Below are 22953 nucleotides of genomic sequence, written 5' to 3' on the forward strand. Positions count from 1 at the left end.
TTCTCGCCGGAGCGGTGGTGGGCGGGCTAAATATTGGAGCTTGATGTGGTGTGGTCGCGAGTGGATGACGTTACGGCTTTTCGCGGGAAACGTTCGAAAATGGATTTTGTGCAATAGATGGGTGAAGTGAGCTGTTTCACGGAGTTTCCGGGGAGTAAGGAGGGTTAGGCTGGAGTTTTGAGCGAGAGGTGGTGTTACTGATTTTGGCGCGACTGGACGAAGGAATTTGCTCCGCCAGAAGCGGACCGGTAAGGAAGCCGTGTGGAACCCGGATTGGATCACAGGGTTCTCGGACAACTTGTAAGAATTGGTGTCTCCTCTTCACCGCCTTTCCCAGCCCTTGCTTTGCAGTTCCCACATACGTGTGAGAACCAGAGGTGGTTTTGCTCTTTGTTTTTAGGACTGACAAAGGGTCAATTCTCCACTGTCATTTGGTTACACAGAATCATGGTAATTAAACTTTGGCAAATGAAATATGAGCTTCTTTTGGTTATCTGGACTGGATGCTTTCTTAAAAAGCTATCGGGTTCGTGACTCTTAAACTTTTAAATCTGTGAATCATTTAGGGATTCGAAAGATCTTGCTTGTTCCAAAAGAAAAGGACCAAAAATATCTTGTCGTACTTAACAGAAAATATCTCATATTTTAGTGATAACACAGAATTTTATACATAAGTCTATAAAGCAGCACAATAATGTATGTGTGAAGATATGCATGTATTTCTGTACTTAAGTATCACAACATCTGGGGTCTCCATGCCAAAAACTTATTTGCACATTAAGCTTTCACCCACTAGAGGTGGGTCAACACTTGAATTGTTTTAGAGATATGGATGAATACTTTCAGAAAGTTTTTTATCTTTGCACCTCACTGAAATATATGATGCTTTTCGCTAAAAACGTTTTTCCTGTTTAATTGTAAGAAAGGGGTGTTGACTCACCTTTGAATGTGGGAATTAGGGCTTCTTCTAAATATTTTAAGATCCAGTTAGCCTTTTTTTTTTTTTCGATGTCTAGTCCTATAAACTAGCTTACCACATATATGAGTTTGGACCTCCTCAGTTCCTTTTAAATTTTAAACAAGTAATATTTCTAATTTAGGAAAACAATGGGAAATTTTATTTTGCAATTTGTAAATAGCATATAAGCAATCCTAAATTAGTAAATACTGGATTTCTAATATGTAAATTGTGATGGTAATAACTACTTTTTAGGATTATGAGACTGATAAATATATGTAAAGTATCTAGTCCCATTCCGGCCTGATACAGTAGGTGTTCAACAAATAGTCACATAATGTAGTTTTTGTGAATATGAGCACCATAATTTAGACTACTTAATTTTGAATTCTGAATCTGCCATTTATTTACTTCATGATCTTAGGCAGATTACATACCTATTATACACTTCAGTTTCCTTTTTTGTAAAATGAATATAAAAAATAGTATCTATACCATAAGGTGTGAACATTTAAAGCATTTTAACAGTGTCTAGCATATAATTGCACTGAGTAAATAACAACTGTTATTAAAGGGACCTAATGTTAACAACTGCCACATGCCAAGCATTGTTTTGACACCATGTAGTCTTACCTACATGTATAGGATGTCTAACCCATTCAGTGGCTAGAAGCAAGTTGCTATAAAAGCAGCAGTGAATGATGTATTTCTCTGGACCTCTCTATTATCTTCTTGGCATTCATTGGGCATCTAGCAATCCCGTGGGCTGCAGGGGAGGGATATCGGATATGGGAGTTGTATTTCTGAAACGCAGTGCCTCTGTAGGTCTGGGTCCTGTCCTGTGCACTGTGTCGTGGGGCAAGTATTCACATCTCATTTGCGTACCCCTTGCCACACCCTTTCTCCATTTGGCAGCCAGAGCAATCTTTGTAAAAGCCAAGTCACATTATGTAATCTTATTCTTAAAATCCTACCTTGGCCTCCTACTGTTTTTATAGAAAGTCCAGATAACTTAGCATAAAACAGAAGGCCCCTTGAATCCTGTTATTGCTCACTTTTTCAGTGTTATCTCTCACAACTCACTATCTTACACTTGATTGTACTAGAGTTCCTTGATTATGCCTTGCTGTGTCTTCCACAGGCTTTTGGACATGTTGATTCCTATTTGGAAATACCTTCCCTGGCATTTTTCCTTGGTTAATGATTATTGCAGTTTACAGCTTAGATATTATGTCTTTCAGTAAACCTTGTTTGATACCCTAGACCGAGTTGGGTGCCTCTCCTGTGCTTATTCCTGACACATTTTATTGTAATTACCATTTATTACCCTGCTATACTGAAAATTCCTTGAGACTAGGAATAGTATTTTGTTCAGTTTAGTATCTCGGCCTAGCACAATGTCTGGCACACAGTAAGTACAAATATATGTGATTTATAAATAATATGTAGGTGGCCTGTTTTTATATATTTTATATGTATATAGGATGATTTAATTTAATCCAGAATAGCAAATTATAGCTTTATTGAATCCGTCTGGGTTTCAAATTTGAGCATGTATCACTATCACCTGCAGGGCTTGTTAAATTACAGGCTATCCAGCCCCAACCCCAGACTTTATAATTTAATAGGTCAAGACCTAAGAATTTGCATTTCTAACTGGTTCCCAGGTGATGCTAATGCTGTTGGCCCAGGGACCTAAGGCAGTGGTTAAAAATAACCTTCTTGGGGCTTCCCTGGTGGCGCAGTGGTTGAGAGTCCGCCTGCCGATGCAGGGGACGCGGGTTCCTGCCCCGGTGCGGGAAGATCCCACATGCCGTGGAGCGGCTGGGTCTGTGAGCCATGGCCGCTGAGCCTGCGCGTCTGGAGCCTGTGCTCTGCAACGGGAGAGGCCACAACAGTGAGAGACCCGCGTACCGCAAAAAAAAAAAAAATAATAATAATAATAATTTTCTTTGGCATCTCTATTTACTTCTTCAATTCACCCTCTGATTTTAGATTTCCAAATTTGTCCACAGTAACAATTTTATCCAATAGCGTAGGATAACTACAGTACTCACTGCAATGATATTGGAAAGGTTTTTCCTTGGAGAGGTATTATAATGTATATTTGGTCTTAGATACTGTGTTATATTGACTTTAAAATGTAAAATGAAAAATTTGAAGTGCAAGGGGGCCATCTTGTGGTGATGGTAGCAATTCAGAAAATTTTAAAAATTGCAGCTTTTTCTGTAAAGAATCAAGCTTGGGGGGAAGGGAAGAATCATATTTTCTGATACATATTATGGCAGCTGGAAAAATGTTTGCAGCCTACTAATTATTTTATATATTTTACTTGGTTTTCTCTTTACTTGGCAAATTCTTTTTCCACACTGTAGTGTCACTATTCTATCGTGTCCTCAGTGGCAGATAATTTGATTTCACCTGTGGGGTTTTTTTTTTTTTTTTGGACGTGCCACATGGCTTGTGGGATCTTAGTTTCCTGACCAGGGATTGAAGCCGGGCCCTCGTCAGTGAAAGCGTGGAGTCCTGACCACTGGAGCTTCAGGGAATTCCCTATACCTGTGTTTGCCTTGTTAGTTACATAGTCTCAGGACGCTTAGATGCCTCTCTCTGGTCAAGAGTTTGTGGGGGAAAAATTGTATTTGATACTTACTCTGTTCATCAGGGTTGAATATTCTTTGTCATTTTTCATTTTAGGTGATATAAATTGTTGAATGATCACTGATTATTTTCTGGATCTGACTATATATAATTTCAGAAGAAACAATGGAAAGCCAAGCATTTATTGTAAGTCTTATCAGTTTTCACTCTTTCCTTTTTTCTTCCTTCTTTCCATGTTTCACAAATGTCTTGCCAGATTTAGCAAAAAAACCTAAAAAAAAAAAAAAAACCTGAAACCTGAAAGAAGGACACTCAGTTAAATTTGAATTTCAGATAAACAGTGGATAATTTTTTAGTATAAGTATGTATGTCCCAAATAATGCCCTATATTGTGTCTGGCAACCGTACACATTGGTTATACAAAGTCCTTTGGAACAAATTCTTTGGAAGTTTGGGACTAGGAAATAATTTCTTTCTCTTGAAGGACTGGCATGCCTCTTCTAGATTAGTGGTTCTTAACCTGCCCTTTTATACTCTTAAAAGTTATTGAGGACCCCAAAGAATTTTTGATTATGGGGCTTATATCTATTGCTGTCTTTCATATTAGAATGGAAATTTTTAAAATGTTTATTAATTCATTAAAAATAATAAGCCCATTACATTTAACATAGATTACATTTTTAATGAAAAGTTTATGGCCCCAAAACAATAACAGAAACATATTGTAAAGAGTAGCAGTGCTATGCATTTTTTGCAAATCCCTTTTTTTTTTTTTTTTTTTTTTTTTTGCGTTATGTGGGCCTCTCACTGTTGTGGCCTCTCCCGTTGCGGAGCACAGGCTCCGGACGCACAGGCCCAGCGGCCATGGCTCACGGGCCCAGCCGCTCCACGGCATGTGGGATCTTCCCAGACCGGGGCACGAACCCGTGTCCCCTGCATCGGCAGGCGGACTCTCAACCACTGCGCCACCAGGGAAGCCCGCAAATCCCTTTAATATTTGACTTAATAGAAGACTGCTAGATTCTCAGATCTGCTTCTGCATTCATTCAGAAATTGAATCTTGCAATATTGCATATATATAACCTTGGGAGCTTCTACTAAGTACATGACCAAAGGAATGAGATTGAAATGCATACAACATCATGAAAATAGCTTTGACTTCACAGACCCCTGAAAAAGTCTTGAGGGGGGCACCTTCAGGAGTCTCTGTACTCCTGGACTTTGAGAACTGTACAATTTTTTCCTTCCCACAAATGACTAGGAAGCTCAAAATAGTTTTTGTTGCTCAGTTAACTTTTCAGTTTCTTCCTTAGATTTTACCTCTCCTTTCTCCCCTCCCTTGCCTTTTGCTACCAGGTTTCTTTTGTTGTTGGTGTTTGTTGTTATTGTTATGATATCTGTGCTTTTATTTTGATAAAAGATGTCTTAAATATTTTTTGTACGTAGGAAGGGTATAAAAATATATAACATTTAATACTTGTAAATAGAAATCATTTCTTTCCTTTGTACTTTTGGAAATAAGGTACTATATACTCATCAAAAGATGAAGAAGTCGAAAGTGTGGCAAGATGGAATTCTGAAGATCACTCACTTAGGAAACAAAGTAAGTGCAAAGCAGTTGACTGCAGAGTCTAAGAGTTGGGTTCTTGCCTTCTGCTTGAATATTAAGAAAACTCTGTAGATGATAAAATCTTAGATATGTCCATAAGCTGATGTGATATGAAAACAGAAGTTGTCAAATGATTCCCATACCACAGTGATTCATTTGTGCATTATAAAAGTTCAGTTAATACTATTTAATTTCTTCTGATTTTTTTAAAATTAGATTTTCTATGAAACTTTTCAGGAATTTTGGCACACTTTTTTCTTTCTTTTTTTTAAAAAAATTTGTTTATTTATTTATTTATGGCTGCGTTGGGTCTTTGTTGCTGCGTGCGGGCTTTCTCTAATTGCGTTGAGTTAGGGGACTACTCTTCACTGCAATGCGTGGGCTTCTTATTGCAGTGGCCTCTCGTTGTGGAGCATGGGCTCTAGGCGCACAGGCTTCAGTAGTTGTGGCACGTGGGCTCAGTAGTTGTGGCTCACGGGCTCTAGAGTGCGCAGACTCAGTAGTTGTGGTGCACAGTCTTAGTTGCTCTGTGCCATGTGGGATCTTCCTGGACCAGGGCTCGAACCCATGTCCCCTGCATTGGCAGGCGAATTCTTAACCACTGTGCCACCAGGGAAGTCCTGGCACACTTTTTTTCTTTGCAGGTAATAAGAGTTTAACTATACAGAAAAAACTACTATTAAAATATATTTCTAACACAATAATGCTCACAGTGTAATGGTACATACAGAGTTGACATACCATTTTAGAAAAGCTGCCAGTTTCTGAAATTATGTATAGAATTCTTCTATTTTTGGATTTTCTTTGAGTCTGTTATTTTATGATATGATCCTATCAGTCTTGAGAAAATTATTTACTAGGATAATCTTTGACCCTACTAGATATGGTGATCCTTCCTTGGGTTTCTTTTCCCACCCTGATTATCTCCATCTGTCAAATTTTCATGTTCTCTTATCAGTTCTTGTGACCTCATTTAACACCCTTGTCTCTTCCATTCTTCACAACACCTCTTCTTCATTTGACTTCTGTGACACCATGCTCTCCTGATGTTGCTTACTGCCCACTTCTGAGTATTTTCTGTGGGCTCATTCTCTTCCCATACTTAAAATTTTTACTCAGGACTCAGGCCTACATGCTCTTATATATAAAGATATATAAATTATCTCTGTCTCTCTCTCTTTGTCACTCTCTCTATGGAGAAGACAGAGACTTATTGTAAGGAATTGGCTTATGTGATCATGGAGGCTGACGAGTCCCACCACCTGTAGTTGGCAAGCTGGAGACCCAGGAGAACTGATAATGTGGTTTTAGTGTTTATGCCAACAGGCTTGAGACCCAGGAAGAGCCAGTATTTCAGTATGAGTCAGAAGGTAGGAAAAAACTGATGTCTCAGCTCAAAGACAGTCAGGCAGGAGGAGTTTTCTCTTACTTGGCAGTTGTGTTCTATATAGGCCCTCCACTGATGGGATGAGGCCCATCCACAGAGCAATCTGCTGTAGTCATTTATTTTATTGAGGTATATTTTTGATATGTAACATTATTTAAGTTTCAGGTGTACAACTTACTGATTTGATATTTATATACATTGCAGAATGATCATAATAAATCTAGTTACCATCCATCACCATCCATAGTTAGAAAAATTCTTTTTCTTTTCTCTTCCTTGTGATGAGGGCTTTTAAGATTTACTCTCAGCAACTTTCAAATATACAATACAGTGTTATTAACTATAGTCACCATACTGTATATTATATCCCCATGACTTATTTATTTTGTTAGTGGACATTTGTATCTTTTGACCCCCTTCACCCATTTGGCCCATCACCCTGTTTTGATTTCTTTAAAAAAAACTTATCAAGTGCTTACTATGTACCAGGCATAGTGCTTTAAATGTATCAACTTACTTAGTCTTTATAACTCCCCTATTAGTTAGGTACTATTTTTATCTTTATTTTATTGATGATGAAGCTGAGGCTCAGATAGATGAAGCCCATAGATCTCACAGCTAGAAAGTGGAGGAGTCGTTTATTAATTTAGATTTTTTGGCTCCAGAGCCCATGACCTAACCATTCTATTGTTTCTTTTAATATTACTAATTTAAAAGAAGAACTTTATTATAGATGAGTTGATAACATATAGGACACATTGACAAGATTGTGGCCTCCTGAATGAAGCCAGCAGTTAAAAGATCTCCATATTCTGTCCTTATTCTACATATCTATCACTCTGAAATTATCACTAAGAGAAAATTTTATCATTTTTTAAATTAACATTTGATTTATTAAAACAGAAAAGTAGGAATTCCCTGGTGGTCTAGTGGTTAGGACTCTGCACGTTCAATGCCGAGGGCCCAGGTTCAATCCCTGATTGGGGAACTAAGATCCTGCAAGCTGTGCGGCATGGCCAAAGAAAATAAAATAAAAGAGATGATGGGGAAGGAAATGAGCACTATTCTTTAAAAACAAAAACAAAAACAAAAAACACAACAAAAAACCAGAAAAGTAAAAGAAAAACTAGTTTTGCCATAAGCCTTCAATTTCAGCTTACAGCTCCTATTCAGTTTATAAACCTAGTTTAATTTAACTTTTAGTTGAGTCCTAGCTTAATATTTAGTCAGCTTAAGTCAAACAGGCTAGATACTTTTAAACTAATTAATCCATTCACTGTCCAGTGCTGTTCTGTAAAACTCTGGGGTTTTTTTTTGGGTGTTCTTCCTATTCAGTTAAGGCCAAGTCTTTAAAATCTTACAGTTTTTGTTGTGTTAAAAAGACATATGATCAGATTCTGCCTGTCTTTCATGTCTTCTTTTGGTACAAAATCATAAGTATTAAGGTTATGCTAGTGGTATTATCCAACTTTATCTTCAACTATAGCTTATATTTATTGAGTGTCCATTATATACCTCACACTGATAGGTTACAGGAAAGCAAGATAAATACAAGTTAGTCCCAGAGAGTTTTTCTATGATCCAGGAAAATTAATAATCTCATATCCTAACCCTTGTTCCCAAATCCAAGCTATTGCTTACAGTATTTTTCTTGCTAGTAATGCCTTTTATCTATGTATTCAGATTCTTACTGTCAGAGTTATTCATCTTCCATTAACTGAGTCATCATTCAGTAAACGTATATTGCTGCTGGGCAGTGGGAAAATTCAAATAAGACGTATGGAAGCAGTGTAGAAGAGCAGTTAATGTCAAATAGACATTAGCCTGAATCCTGCTCTTCACTTACTAGATGTGTAATCTTGTCAAGTTATCTAGTTCCTCAAGGCGTATGGTCTCTTCTTTGTAAAATGGGGAAAATGATACTTCATAAAGTTTTCTTGAGGATTAAATAAGAAAACAAATAAACCTCTTAACGAAGTACCCAGCACATTTTAAGCATGCAATGGATAGTAACTGTTATAGTTTTTGTCTTCAAGGGAATTTTATCTAAGGGCCTAAGGATTAGAGTATATACAGAGATATGCTTAAGGGTCTATGAGATTACAAATGAGAGATATCAAAACTGGACTCTGGTTCAGAGAAGTCTTTCCAGATGAAGAGTATTTTTTTGAGTATTTGTTTTGTTTTGTAAACAAAATTGATAGGTCAGTAGGAGGGGAGCTGAAGATGGTGTCATTGCTGTAATGGTGTGGAGGTGTGGAACAGTGTGAAATATTTCTGGGGAACTATAAACAATTGACTCTGGCTGGAATGAAGGTCCCATGTGGGGAAACTGTAGAATACACAGCTAAAGAGGTAGGCAGGAGCCATATCATGAAGGACTTTGTATGCTCAGCTTGAGGAGCCAGTGAAGAATTAGGAGCAGAAGAATGACATAATCATGTCTCTATTTTAGAAAGATCACTCTGGCATCAATGTCTAACATACCTTTTAAGTTATGTAGGATGAAAGACTGGATTTCGGAAGACAGTTATAATAAAGAGGCTATAGAATAATGTAGATGAAAAGTGATGGGGGTCTGACCAAGGAGGCCTTAGCACTGACAATGGAGAGAAGGGATGATTAGAGCGAAATTGTGAAAATATTATAGAATCTTAAGGTTTTGGGTATGGAAGGTGAAGAGAATCCAGAATGACTTTCAGGTTTCTGTATTATGATTATGGTATTGAGTGAGATAGGATATCTGAAAAAGAAAAGCAAGTTTAGGGGGAACAATGAAGACCTGCAGTTTCATTTTGAACATACCGAATTTGCAGTGTCATCAAAACACTCAAGTAATTGGCGATAGGGACCTGGAACTCAGGAAACAGTTTTGGGCTACTGATGTAGATTGGGAGTACTTGGCATTTAGATGATATTTGAAGCTCCTGGAGTGGATTCGTTCATTCATTTATTTAACAAATACTTTTTGAGCACCTGTTATGAGTTACACACTGTTCTAGCGGATGCAGCAGGTAACAAAACAGTTAAATCCCTGGCTTTGTGGAAATAACATGGAGGAGATAGACCAGTAAACTAAATGAAGATGTATGTCTAGTGAGTTAGGCAAACAACAAGTAGAGTGAGCAAGGGTAAGAATGAAGATAAAAGGGACTATGTAGGCCTTATTGGCTAATGTAGGGACTTTTGTCTTATTCTTTGGTAGCTGTGGAGACATTTGAGCAGGAGTGTGACATGAATTTTGTGAATAATATACTCAGGGATGGAGAATAGAATGTAAAGAGTAGAGAAGAAAAGGTAGGAGACCTTAGAAATACCAAAGTTTTTAACTGCTTTATTGAGATATAATTCACACATTTTTCATTACACCCATTTAAAGTATACAACTCGATATATTCACAGAGTTTTGCAACTATTACCGCAGTCTAATTTTAGAATATTTTTGTCACCCCAGAAAGAAATACCATAAAGACACTACTCAGTACCCAACCCCCAGTCCTAATCTACTTACTGTCTCGACACATTTGCGTATCCTGGACTATTCACATGAATGGAATGATACAATAAGTGGTCTTTTGTGAATAACTTTTTTCATTTAGCGTGTTTTCAAGGTTCATCCATGTTGAAGCATGTACCAATACTTTATTCCTTTTTATTGCTGAATAATATTCTACGTTATGGATATATCCCACTTTGTTTATCCATTCATCAATTGATGAACTTTTGAGTTGTTTCTACTTTTTGGTATTATGAACAATGCTGCTCTGAACATTTGTATGCAAGTTTTTCTGAAGACATGTTTTCATTTCTCTGTACGTATATCGTACTTAGGACTGGAATTGCTGGGTCATGTGGTAACTCTGTGTTCAGTCTTTTAAGGAACTGCTAACTATTATCCAAAGTGATGGAAACAGCAATGTTTAGGGGGCTAGTAGAGAAGCTGCTATGAAAAATGGCTAGAGAGCTAGAGAGACACAAGGAGAAAGCCAGAAAATGATAATCACCTTGGTTTCCTTTTTCTCCCATATCCTGCACGTTCGATAAGTTTTACTCTTTTTTTAAAAATAAATTTATTTATTTTATTTTTTTATTTTTGGCTGCATTGGGTCTTCGTTGCTGCGCACAGTCTTTCTCTAGTTGAGGCAAGTGGAGGCTACTCTTCGTTGCGCTGTGCGGGCTTCTCACTGCTATGACTTCTTATTGCAGAGCATGGGCTCTAGGCACGTTGGCTTCAGTAGTTGTGGCACGCGGGCTCACTAGTTGTGGCTTGCAGGCTCTAGAGAGCAGGCTCAGTAGTGTGGTGCACGGGCTTGGTTGCTCCGTGGCATGTGGGATCTTCCCGGACCAGGGCTTGAACCCATGTCCCCTGTATTGGCAGGCAGATTCTTAACCACTGTGCCACCAGGAAAGCCCAAGTTTTACTCTTTATGCCTCTTATACAACTGTCTTATCCCAGTGCTAATGACTTATTTCAAGCTCTAATTATCTCCTTGATCCTTCATATCACACCATTACAATAATCTCTTTGCTGATTGTGTTTCCTGTTTTGCCTCCTGTAACTCATTCCAGTTCTGTCTTCTTCCTGATTCCATTTCAAGATTCTCCTGGTAGGGAATAAGTTGTTGAATTTATGTGTATGCCTTTGCTCTCTTGTGCACACTGAATGGATGCTTAGTAAACATTTGAGATAGATGCACTTTCTAATCCAAGTTTACAAAGTGGGTAATCCTTTCATTACATGATTTACTTATATAACAATTTTTGATTTGCTTTGAAGATGCTTAAGAAAAGTGGAATTGTGTTGTGTCCCTTTTTAACATTTTAACACTTTTTTTGTTTTAATATAGGCAATTCTGTACGATGACAAAGGAGAATGTTTGGAGAGTTTATTTCTTAAGTGCCCTGAGGTATTTTAATTTATCTTATTTTTAAGTTATTGTTAAGTCTTAGTTCCTTTGTGAATATTGTTAAATAGTATAGTAATGGTACTAATACTAATAATTATAGCTAGTATTTATTGAACATTTATTATTAGCCAGACTCTGCTAAAAGCTTTTAGGTATTGTTTCATTTAATCTTTATACAACCCTGTGATTTTTATAGATTAGGAGTATAGTACTGAAAATATAAATAACTTGCCCATGCTTATAGAGTTAAAGTGGTAAGGCTGGGATTTGAACCCAGAAAGTGAATCTAAATCTATCATGTGGTTTTGCTAAGCAGAGACCTACAGTGGGATATATTTTGTGAAATTATTCCTATTTAAAATATTTTCTCAAATATTTATTCCATGTTTTCCTCTGTTGGAAAATGGAAGGGAATATTTTAGTGTAAAGAACAAGGATATTAGAATTTGTTTGTTCTTGGTTTATTTCCCACTTTCACATACTTCCTAGCTAACCTAACCTCTCTGTGTTCAGCTTCTCAGCTGCCAAATGTAGACCGGAGACAGACTACTCGGTTGGTGGGAAAGTTAGAAATAGCTTAGGCAAAGTGCCTAGCAGTTTAGTACAGTGATTCTCAAAGTGCTAAAATGCATATTCTTATTATCACTGTGTTGATTTTGGCCATGGTACTTAATCTTTTTTAAAATTTTATGACAGTAGTGGTTGTGGAATTTTTATAATTACCAAAAGAGGGTCTTGGAGAAGCACTGTTTTAGTAGATACTTAGTGATGGTAATGACTGTTGTTATTATTTCATTTAAAATTATTTTATGAGTAAAGATTGAGCACATTATCTGTGATAATACACAGATTTTATATATTATCAACTAGGTTGATAATCTTTTTATGCTGCAGTCAGAAGTGGTGGCAAGTGTTGTATTTGTTTATTAAAGTGATTAAAAATGCTTTCTTGGGAATATGATTAAGTAACTAACAATTTATAATAATTTGTGGTAATTATGAGTATGTATCTAATTCACAATAATTTATAAAGATATATATAACTGATTATTTAATAGCTCTAATTGTTTTTTAATTAATTTTTTTTAGCTGCATTGGGTCTTTGTTGCGCACGGGCTTTCTCTAGTTGTGGCGAGCGGGGGCTACTCTTTGTTGCAGTGTGCGGACTTCTCATTGCAGTGGCTTCTCTTGTTGCGAAGCGCAGGCTCAGTAGTTGTGACTCATGGGCTCTAGAGCGCAGGCTCAGTAGTTGTGGTGCACGGGCTTACTTGCTCTGCAGCATGTGGGATCTTCCCGGACCAGGGCTCAAACCCGTGTCCCCTGCGTTGGCAGGCAGATTCTTAACCACTGCATCACCAGGGAAGTCCCTAATAGCTCTAATTTAAAAATTACATTTAGTTTTATGAATTCTAGGTGAATTGAGAGGAGGCATCTTTTCCTTGCTTGTCTTTGTATCCCCAGCATGTAACAAAAGTTCTCATATAGGTCCCTAATATGTATTTTTTTAATATAAATTTATTTATTTATTTTTGGCTGTGTTGGGTCTTCGTTGCTATACGCGGGCTTTCTCTAGTTGCGGCAAACGGGGGCTACTCTTTGTTGCGGTGTATGAGCTTCTCGTTGAGGTGGCTTCTCTTGTTGTGGAGCATGGGCTCTAGGCATGAGGGCTTCAGTAGTTGTGGCTTGCGGGCTCCAGAGTGCTGGCTCAGTAGTTGTGGCACATGGGCTTAGTTGCTCTGCGGCATGTAGGATCTTCCTGGACCGGGGCTCGAACCCGTGTCCCCTGCATTGCCAGGCAGATGCTTAACCACTGCGCCACCAGGGAAGGCCCCCTAATATATATTGTTGAATAAACAAATTAGTGAATTTTTTTGTTGTATTACTTTTTTTTGTGCTTGTTGATAGTTAACTAGTGCATAGTAATCAATAATTTAGTTTTTGATTCATTCATTCAACAACTATTTACTGAATATCCATTGTGTCTTTGCTTGTGCTAGAAGCTTATTGGAACACATAGGTAATCAAATAATTAGATGTATATGATTTTGATGTTAATTCTTTAAAATTTAGGTGAAACCTGGAGATGATTTAGAAAGTGATCGATACTTAATCACAGTTGAGGAGGTTAAAGTTACTGGAAGCACAGCTGTCAAACAGGATGTTGTTAAAGAAGCACCAGCATTGAATTCAAAGAGGTTTATATCTTCTGGCCGGTCCCTTGGGTGTCAGCCTGCTGGTTTAAAAAGGAAGTTTGCTGTAAGTTTCTCTGTTGAAAATAATAAAACAATATATATTTATAAAATTGTTTTAAGAAATAGTGAATTGTGAAGCTATTGTACTGTATGATTAAAACAGTGCTTCATAGTATATGCTTAGGTAGAAAGGAAGTAAACCTTAATCTAAATACAAATGAGTGTTTGCATTTTAGCTTAGCAAACTTTGTATCTTAATTATTACTTTACCTCGTAAAACATCCACATTCCTTTTTCTTTTTTTTTTTAGTCAGTTCATTTTACATTTTCTTTATAGGTTATAGAACAGCTAATAATTGTTTAATATTTTTAGGGTTTTCAAGGACCACGTCAAGTGCCAAAGAAAATGGTTATTACAGAAAATAATGAATCAGCTGCTTCATTTGAAGCTAAGAAGCCTGGTCCTATTTTTCTTTCTCCATTCTACAGCACACCTCCTTTGTTTTCTACAGTTGGCAAGAAAGATATAAATAATATACCAACAGACCCTGAGAACATTGCCACTTACGAGAACAGAGAGAGAAATGGCATAGCTTTTTCTTCGCTTGTCTCTACTTCGTCCTTCAAGCTTAACCCAGAAATGCTATGTGAAGAAAATTATTTTTCCTCTCCTGTCAATTTTGTAAATAAGCATTCAGATTCTTTACTGACCAATGAGCCCATGAAAAGAGATAGTTTGGTATCTCACAGTTTAGGAGTTTCACAAAATACTAGAAGCAAAGCCCAAATATTAGCTCTTCTGAAGTCCAAATCAACTAGTACATCTAAGGAACTAAATTCCGAGATTACAGGACATTTCCCTCAGATGCAACCACAAGGAAGTTTAAAAATTCCTACTAAACCAAAGTGCTTAATTGCACAGGAAGAGTATGCTGAGGTGAAGAGCACAGAAAGTTTACACTACCAGCATCAATCAGAAAATACCATGAGAAATAAAAGCCGGTGGGCCATGTATTTATCCTCACAGAGTTTGCCTATACATTCCTCTACTGTAGATGGAAATGATATAGAAAAAAACCCCAAGGCCCGAGTTGGTAATTTAAACTTGAAAGACCTTTTGGTGCAAAAAAGGGTACAGTTCTTTGAAACAGGTGCTGAAAATGGAAAAAACTATAACGAAGACAAGCCAGTAGATGATAATGATCAAACCTGGGATCAAGAAGGAAAATTAGAAATTCCTTCATTCTGTGAAAGCAGCAGCTTACCAGTTACCTGTAGTAACGCAGAAAATGATGGCTTGTTATCAGAATCTGACATTCAAGAAAATAATAAAAGGCCTCTTAATCCAAATGACCAGTTGGGCATAAAAGGATCAATTCTCATTAGAAAAAAAGCTCAGGAGATAGATATACGTGGAACACCAGAAAAGGAGTATAAACATCTACAAATTGAATCTTCACTAAGTAACAATTCTGGGATCTCTGATGATAATACTGACATATTTTCTAAAAGTAGTACTAATAATGAACTCCTTAATAATATTCAGGAACCTATGAGTAATGTAACACAGCCACTTGTGGAAATCACATTTAATCTAAAGAATTTTGAAACCAGTGACACTGAGGAGGAATCACAGGAAAGCAACAGAATTTCCCAGGATTCAGAGGGTTGGGTGAAAGAAACTTTGGTTAATGACGGCAATTCAAGATGTGAGAATATAAGCTGTAAAGAAGTTGGCAGTGAACACTTGCCTCTCTTAACATCTACTGGGGGCAAACTATCAGAGACATTTCCTGTGAAAGAGATTCTGCCATCACAGTTTTGTGATAAAACGTGTGTAGGTTTTGACAGAAGACCTTGGAAAGCTGGAAACACTGGAAAAGGAACAGAGGAGGAGTGGAGTGACACATTAAGCAATTTTGACTCATCCTTAGAGTGGACTGATGATGTATATGCAGAAAATAATGAAGGCAATAATAAATCTATTAGTGCTTCATTCCCAAATAAATCTGAAAGTATAAACACAAATTTTTTAAACATAGCCACTCATCAGAATCCTGAAAAAAACCTATTTTCAGAACAAGCTCAGCCTCGGCCTTTTATTATGGGAAGTGACTTGGACAAAAATACCAACCAGGTTTTACCATTAACCTCTAGCAGTGACAACAGTATCCAGCTATTAAATGCCAGTCAGATTCACTCTGAAGAATGTATTGTACTTGATAAATCACATACCCAAGTTTCCAATTCTTTGTTTTACCCTTTGGGAGAAAAACATCCTATTTCCAAAGACACAGAATCACATATTCCTGAATCTGAAGACTTGGAAAGGACTAGAAGTTTACCCCAGGACCATATTGATGTAGAAACTGCTGGAGAAAGCAAACAATACTGGAATAATCCTAGACATTCTTCAGAACTTTCCAGATTAGTAAATAGCATTTCCCTATTAAAATCATTGTCTGAGCACAGTACGGCTTTGGAAGGCTTGGAAGTATTGAAAAAGAGGAATACCGCTTTTAAACAACAAGGAACTTGGCAGACAGATGAGCCACATAGCAATCCTGAAGGTTAGAATGTCATGTCTGTTTTGGATTGTTCTCTTTATAGTTCAAAGGATGAGAAGATACTTGCTCTGGAGGCTACATTAAGAATTACATGGTATTTAAATAGGTAATACATGTACTTGATAAAATCAACTCTAATAGAGGATAATATAGTGAAAAGTAAGTCTCCTTCCTACCACAGCCCTTCAGTCCACTCAGAATTAGCAATCTTCTTCCAGAGTATCCTTTCAAAAATATGTGTATATAAGCATATATAGGCACATATAAGCAAGTATGTGTGTGTGTTATAATCCATTCCTGTCGTTATACATTTTTGGTCATGTGCTAGGAGATACTTTTTTAAGAAAAAAGTCATGAGCTCATATTGATAGCTCTTAACTCCAGTTCTAAACCACAGGGTTCTTCCTTTCTTCCCTTCATTCCATAATTGTGTTTCTTTATTCTCAGAGTGGAAAGGGTCCTGGTGCCCATCAGCCTCAGTATATTTACTTCCTCAATTCTATGGTGCACACCAAATGTTTTCCAAATTGTTAAACCAATATCACTACTGGCAAAAAAATTTGTAAATTTGTAAAGCTTACCAATTCCTTGGAGTTTTTCTTTGTTTGCATTTTTTTTTTAAACTGGTTGTGTTTTGTTTCTTTGTGTTTAGAGTACATCCTGAGAGCATCGTCTGTATTTTGTATGAGGATATAGTTGATTTATTCTTAAAAAAATTTTTTTTCTGACTATGTAAAATATTAACTGAGTACAAAAATCAAAAATGTATAAAGACATATACTCAGATTCCTTCCTTACGCCTTCCATCCTATTCCTACCTGCTGTAGGTAACCAATATATCATACTTGTGGTCTGGTTTTTATTTTTTATTTTTCTTGCAAAAATAAACACCTCCCTGTATATATTCTTGTTTCCCCCTTTTCAACATAAGATACCGTGCTCTGTATTTTTTAGCACCTTGCTTCTTTTCACTTAATAATATATCCTGGAAATCACTACCTATCACTTTGTAGGACTCATCCTCATTTTATTTGTTTATAGCTATATAATATTTTACTGTGTGGATGAACCATCATTTTTGCAACCAGTCTCCAGTATTTTGCTATTGCAAATAATGTGACAATAAGTAACTTTATATATCTGTATCTATATAACTATATGGACTTTTTGCATGTTACTGCAGGTGTGTCTTCAGGGCAGATTCCTAGCAGTAAGGTTGTTGGGTAAAGGTGTGTCTTTGTTAGATACTTCAAAATTCTCTTGAAGGAATCATACCATTTCTCATTCCCACCAATAATGTATGAGAGTACCTGTTTCTCCATAGCATTGCCAGTAGAGTATTTTGCCAAGCTTTTGAATTTTTACTAATCTAATAAATGAGAAATGAGAGTGTATTATAAATTTGTATTTCTATCACTACAAGTGAAATTGAGCTTTTCATATGTTTAAGCATCATTTGTATGTCTTTTTTCATGAATTATCTGCTCTACTCTTTTTTCCAGTCTTTTAATGGTTGTTGGTCTTTTATTCTCTTTTACTTGGAAGAGCTCTTTGTATATTAGAAATAGCAGCCCTTTGTCTATGTTGCAGATATTTTCTTTCAGTATGTCATTGATTGGTCTTTTGACTTGGCTTGTGGTACGTTGCCAATAGCATTTTTTTTAAGAAAAATAATGTTATAGGACATAAATATTATGTGCACATGAATGTGAATGAACAGTGTACTCAAAAGTTAAAATTGAACTCTTCTTTGAATATCTCAAGAAATCCCTGAGAAAAATAGGAATAAATTATTGTACCTAGTAAAATGTTTCTTTCAAATGTAGTTAAATATGATGACTATTATTACAGTTTATTTTCTTTTTTAAAAAAATAAATTTATTTATTTATTTTTGGCTGCATTGGGTCTTCGTTACTGCTTGTGGGCTTTCTCTAGCTGTGGCAAGTCGGGGGGCTACTCTTCATTGTGGTGCGCGGGCTTCTCATTGTGGTGGTTTCTTCTGTTGCGGAGCACGGGTTCTAGGCACGCAGGCTTCAGTAGTTGTGGATCACGGGCTCTAGAGCGCAGGCTCAGTAGTTGTGACACATGGGCTTAGTTGCTCTGTGGCATGTGGGATCTTCCCGGACTGGGGCTGGAACCTGTGTCCCCTGCATTGGCAGGCGGATTCTTAACCACTGTGCCACCAGGGAAGTCCCTACGGTTTATTTTCTAAAAAATTAAAAATAAGAAGAAACCTATTGAAAAATAAATATGGGTAGATGTAGTTATGCAATGTCATATAAGGATATAAATTCCTAATATGAAGGTTTAGAAATTACAGAATTTAGTTTTGGGAAATTTATTCTTTTTTCTTATCAAGTTGGAAAAGAAGATTACAGTTGATTCTCATTATTTGTGGTGGTTGTGTTCTATAAAGTTACCAAACAGTGGATTAGTGAAAAATAGGCCATTGCTTTTTGGAGAAATGCAGGGTTACGTTCCTTCAGACCTCTGGTCAGAACATTTTCATCAACTGATCAGTACAAAACCTTGTTTTATGTGTGTTTTCATTTAAAGATGCCTTATTTAATATATATTGGTGATTGATTAACACTGAACTTATGACCAATAGCACTGTAACTAACTCATGCCTGAATGAAACTTACCACATGTTTCCTACATAAGGGACATCAGAGCCTTCTTGCACTTAGGAACACTAGGCAGCACTATGCTTAGGGAACATTTTAAATAGCAAAGTCACCAATAAAAAGCCCCCAAATATGAAAAATGTACTAAATAGATCACAAAAAGGACACTTGTTTGTAGCATGAGGGCTGGAATTAGAAGGCAGAATGTCGCCTTGTTCTGCCTCAGCTGGGAATGTGCATGTCAAGCAACTCATTTTTTGTAGCTCTGCATGTCTGTAGATGACCTCAGAAACACAGTATTGATTTGGGGGTTACAGGTAAATTTTAGCAAGTAGGCGGAATCTGTGAATAATGAGGATTGACTGTATTTTCTGACATAAATATATTTCTCTAAAAAGGATTAAGTTGGTTTTCTTGAGACAATTTGAGTATTGGAATTTTTTTTTATTGGAATATAGCAAATGACTTCATGGATTTTAATACAGAATTAGAGAAGAATCTGTTTCACCACCATTTTAGAATGTGTGAAAGTGTTAAAAAACATTTTCTCCATTATCTTCAAGTTTTTGTGAGATGACTGGATATATTTTAGAAATGTTAATTTAGAATTTTATTCTTGAGTGAAGGCAGTAAAGGGAAAAATAATTTTCATCCAGTGCCTTTTTAAAATTCCTTTTATAAATAACCTCGTTCCAAAATCCACTTATTTTTGTTTCATTTGGTATAGTCTGAATGTTTACAGGAAAATAATGAAACCAAAAGTAACAATTGGCAAAAAGTGAAGTTTGCACTCGATATGGCTATTTTTTTTAAGTTATTGAATGTCTTTTTTTAAAATTAATTAATTATTTATGTTTGGCTGTGTTGGGTCTTTGTTGCTGTGTGCGGGCTTTTCTCTAGTTGTGGCGAGTGGGGGCTACTCTTCGTTGTGGTGCATGGGCTTCTCATTGCGGTGGCTTCTCTTGTTGTGGATCACGGGCTCTAGGCGCGCGGGCTTTAGTAGTTGCGGCACACGGGCTCAGTAGTTGTGGTTTGCAGGCTCTAGAGTGCAGGCTCAGTAGTTGTGGCGCATGGGCTTAGTTGCTCCACAGCATGTGGGATCTTCCTGGACCAGGGCTTGAACCCATGTCCCCTGCATTGGCAGGCAGATTCTTATCCACTGCGCCACTAGGGAAGCCCATGGCTATTTTTTTTAACGGTAGTTATCACTAAAATTATAGTCTTATTGGTGACTTTGCAGATTATTGGATTTCTTTTAAGGGAAAGATTTTTCCCTTTTAAGGGAAAAATCCCATTTTAAACAGATACCTGATAAGGTGGTTTGGCCTAGCCACCCTGTCCTTTTTTTTTTTTCCTTTATGCACTTTCCTTTCTTTTTTTTTTTTTTCCCTTTTTTCCTTTAACAGCTTTATTGGAGTATAATTAATTGCTTTACAGTGTTGTGTTAGCTTCTGCTGTATAACAGTGAATCAGCTATATGCATACGTATATCCCCATATCCCTTCCCTCTTGCGTCTCCCTCACACCCTCCTTATCCCACCCCTCTAGGTGGTCTCACAGCACCGAGCTGATCTCCCTGTACTATGCAGCTGCTTCCCACTAGCTATCTATTTTACATTTGGTAGTGTATATATGTCATTGTTACTCTCTCACTTCGTCCCAGCTTACCCTTCCCCCTCCCCGTGTCCTCAAGTTCATTCTCTACGTCTGCATCTTTATTTCTGTTCTGCCCCTAGGTTCATCAGAACCATTTTTTTTTCTAGATTCCATATATATGCGTGAGCATACCATATTTGTTTTTCCGTTTCTGACTTACTTCACTCTGTATGACCAACTCTAGGTCCATCCACCTCACTACAAATAACTCAATTTTGCTTCCTTTTATGGCTGAGTAATATTCCATTGTATATATGTGCCACATTTTCTTTATCCATTCATCTGTCGATGGACACTTAGGTTGCTTCCATGTCCAGGCTGTTGTAAATAGTGCTGCAATGAATATTGTGGTACATGACTCTTTTTGAATTATGGTTTTCTTAGGATATATGCCCAGTAGTGGGATTGCTGGGTCGTATGGTAGTTCTATTTGTAGTATTTTAAGGAACCTCCATACTGTTCTCCTTAGTGGCTGTATCAATTTACATTCCCACCAACTGTGCAAGAGGGTTCCCTTTTCTCCGCAACCTCTCCAGCATTTATCGTTTGTAGATTTTTTGATGATGGCCATTCTGACTGGTGTGAGGTGTAACCTCACTGTAGTTTTGATGTGCATTTCTCTAGTGATTAGTGTTGTTGAGCATTCTTTCATGTGTTTGTTGGCAATATATGTCTTCTTTGGAGAAATGTCTATTTAGGTCTTCTGCCCATTTTTGGATTGCATTGTTTGTGTTTCTGATATTGAGCTGCATGAGCTGCTTGTAAATTTTGGAGATTAATCCTTTGTCAGTTGCTTCATTTGCAAATATTTTCTCCCATTCTGAGGGTTGTCTTTGTCTTCTTTATGTTGTCCTTTGCTGAGCAAAAGCTTTGAAGTTTCATTAGGTCCCATTTGTTTATTTTTGTTTTTATTTCCATTTCTGTAGGAGGTGGGTCAAAAAGGATCCTGTTATGTTTTATGTCATAGAGTGTCCTGCCTACATTTTCCTCTAAGAGTTTTATAGAGTCTGGCCTTACATTAAGGTCTTTAATCCATTTTGAGTTTATTTTTGTGTATGGTGTTAGGAAGTGTTCTAATTTCATTCTTTTACATGTAGCTGTCCAGTTTTCCCAGCACCACTTATTGAAGAGGCAGTCTTTCCTCCATTGTATACTCTTGCCTCCTTTATCAAAGATTAGGTGACCATATGTGTGTGGGTTTATCTCTGGGCTTTCTATCCTGTTCCATTGATCTATATTTCTGTTTTGTGTCAGTACCATACTGCCTTGATTACTGTAGCTTTGTAGTATAGGCTGAAGTCTGGGACCCTGATTCCTCCAGCTCCGCTTTTCTTAAGATTGCTTTGGCTATTCGGGGTCTTTTGTGTTTCCATACAAATTGTGAAATTTTTTGTTCTAGTTCTGTAAAAGATGCCATTGGTAGTTTGATAGGGATTGCATTGAATCTGTAGATTACTTTGGGTAGTATAGTCATTTTCACAATGTTGATTCTTCCAATCCAAGAACATGGTATATCTCTCCATCTGTTTGTATCATCTTTAATTTCTTACATCAGTGTCTTATAGTTTTCTGCATACAGGTCTTTTGTCTCCTTGGGTAGGTTTATTCCTAGGTATTTTATTCTTTTTGTTGCAGTGGTAAATGGGAGTGTTTCCTTAATTTCTCTTTCAGATTTTTCATCATTAGTGTATAGGAATGCAAAAGATTTCTGTGCACTAATTTTCTATCCTGCTACTTTACCAAATTCATTGATTAGCTCTAGTACTTTTCTGGTAGTACCTTTAGGATTCTCTATATATAGCATGTCATCTGCAACAGTGACAGTTTTACTTCTTCTTTTCCGAACTGGATTCCTTTTATTTTTCTTCTCTGATTGCTGTGGCTAAAACTTCCCAAACTATGTTGAATAATAATGGTGAGAGTGGGCAACCATGTCTTGTTCCTGATCTTAGAGGAAATGGTTTCAGTTATTCACCATTGAGAATGATGTTGGCTGTGGGTTTGTCATATATGGCCTTTATTATGTTGAGGTAGGTTCCCTCTATGCCCACTTTCTGGAGAGTTTTTATCATAAATGGGTGTTGAATTTTGTCAAAAGCTTTTTCTGCTTCTATTGAGACGATCATATGGTTTTTATCCTTCATTTTGTTAATATGGTGTATCACATTGATTGATTTGCATATATTGAAGAATCCTTGCATTTCTGGGATAAACCCCACTTGATAATGGTGTACGATCCTTTTAATGTGCTGTTGGATTCTGTTTGCTAATATTTTGTTGAGGATTTTTGCATCTGTGTTCATCAGAGATATTGGCCTGTAGTTTTCTTCTTTTGTGACATTTTTGTCTGGTTTTGGTATCAGGGTGATGGTGGCCTAGTAGAATGAGTTAGAGAGTGTTCCTCCCTCTGCTATATTTTGGAAGAGTTTAAGAAGGGTGGGTGTTAGC

At 37.0% G+C, this 22953-nt stretch overlaps 1 protein-coding gene across 1 annotated transcript in view; it reads left to right on the forward strand.

Annotated features, from left to right (window-relative positions):
• Positions 1 to 240: 240 nt before the first annotated feature.
• The window catches only part of ZGRF1 (zinc finger GRF-type containing 1), a gene marked incomplete at its 3' end in the record, with an annotated part of 72748 nt that continues 50035 nt past the window's right edge, over positions 241 to 22953 (forward strand). The window contains exons 1-6 of the mRNA XM_079712626.1: positions 241 to 300; positions 3656 to 3745; positions 5082 to 5162; positions 11403 to 11462; positions 13533 to 13718; positions 14028 to 16224. Coding sequence (XP_079568752.1) covers positions 3725 to 3745; positions 5082 to 5162; positions 11403 to 11462; positions 13533 to 13718; positions 14028 to 16224 — 2545 coding nt within the window. The 5' untranslated portion in view covers positions 241 to 300; positions 3656 to 3724. The remainder of the gene's footprint in view (positions 301 to 3655; positions 3746 to 5081; positions 5163 to 11402; positions 11463 to 13532; positions 13719 to 14027; positions 16225 to 22953) is intronic.

This window comes from Hyperoodon ampullatus (assembly GCF_949752795.1).
Source record: "Hyperoodon ampullatus genome assembly, chromosome: 1".
Classification (NCBI taxonomy): domain Eukaryota; kingdom Metazoa; phylum Chordata; class Mammalia; order Artiodactyla; family Ziphiidae; genus Hyperoodon; species Hyperoodon ampullatus.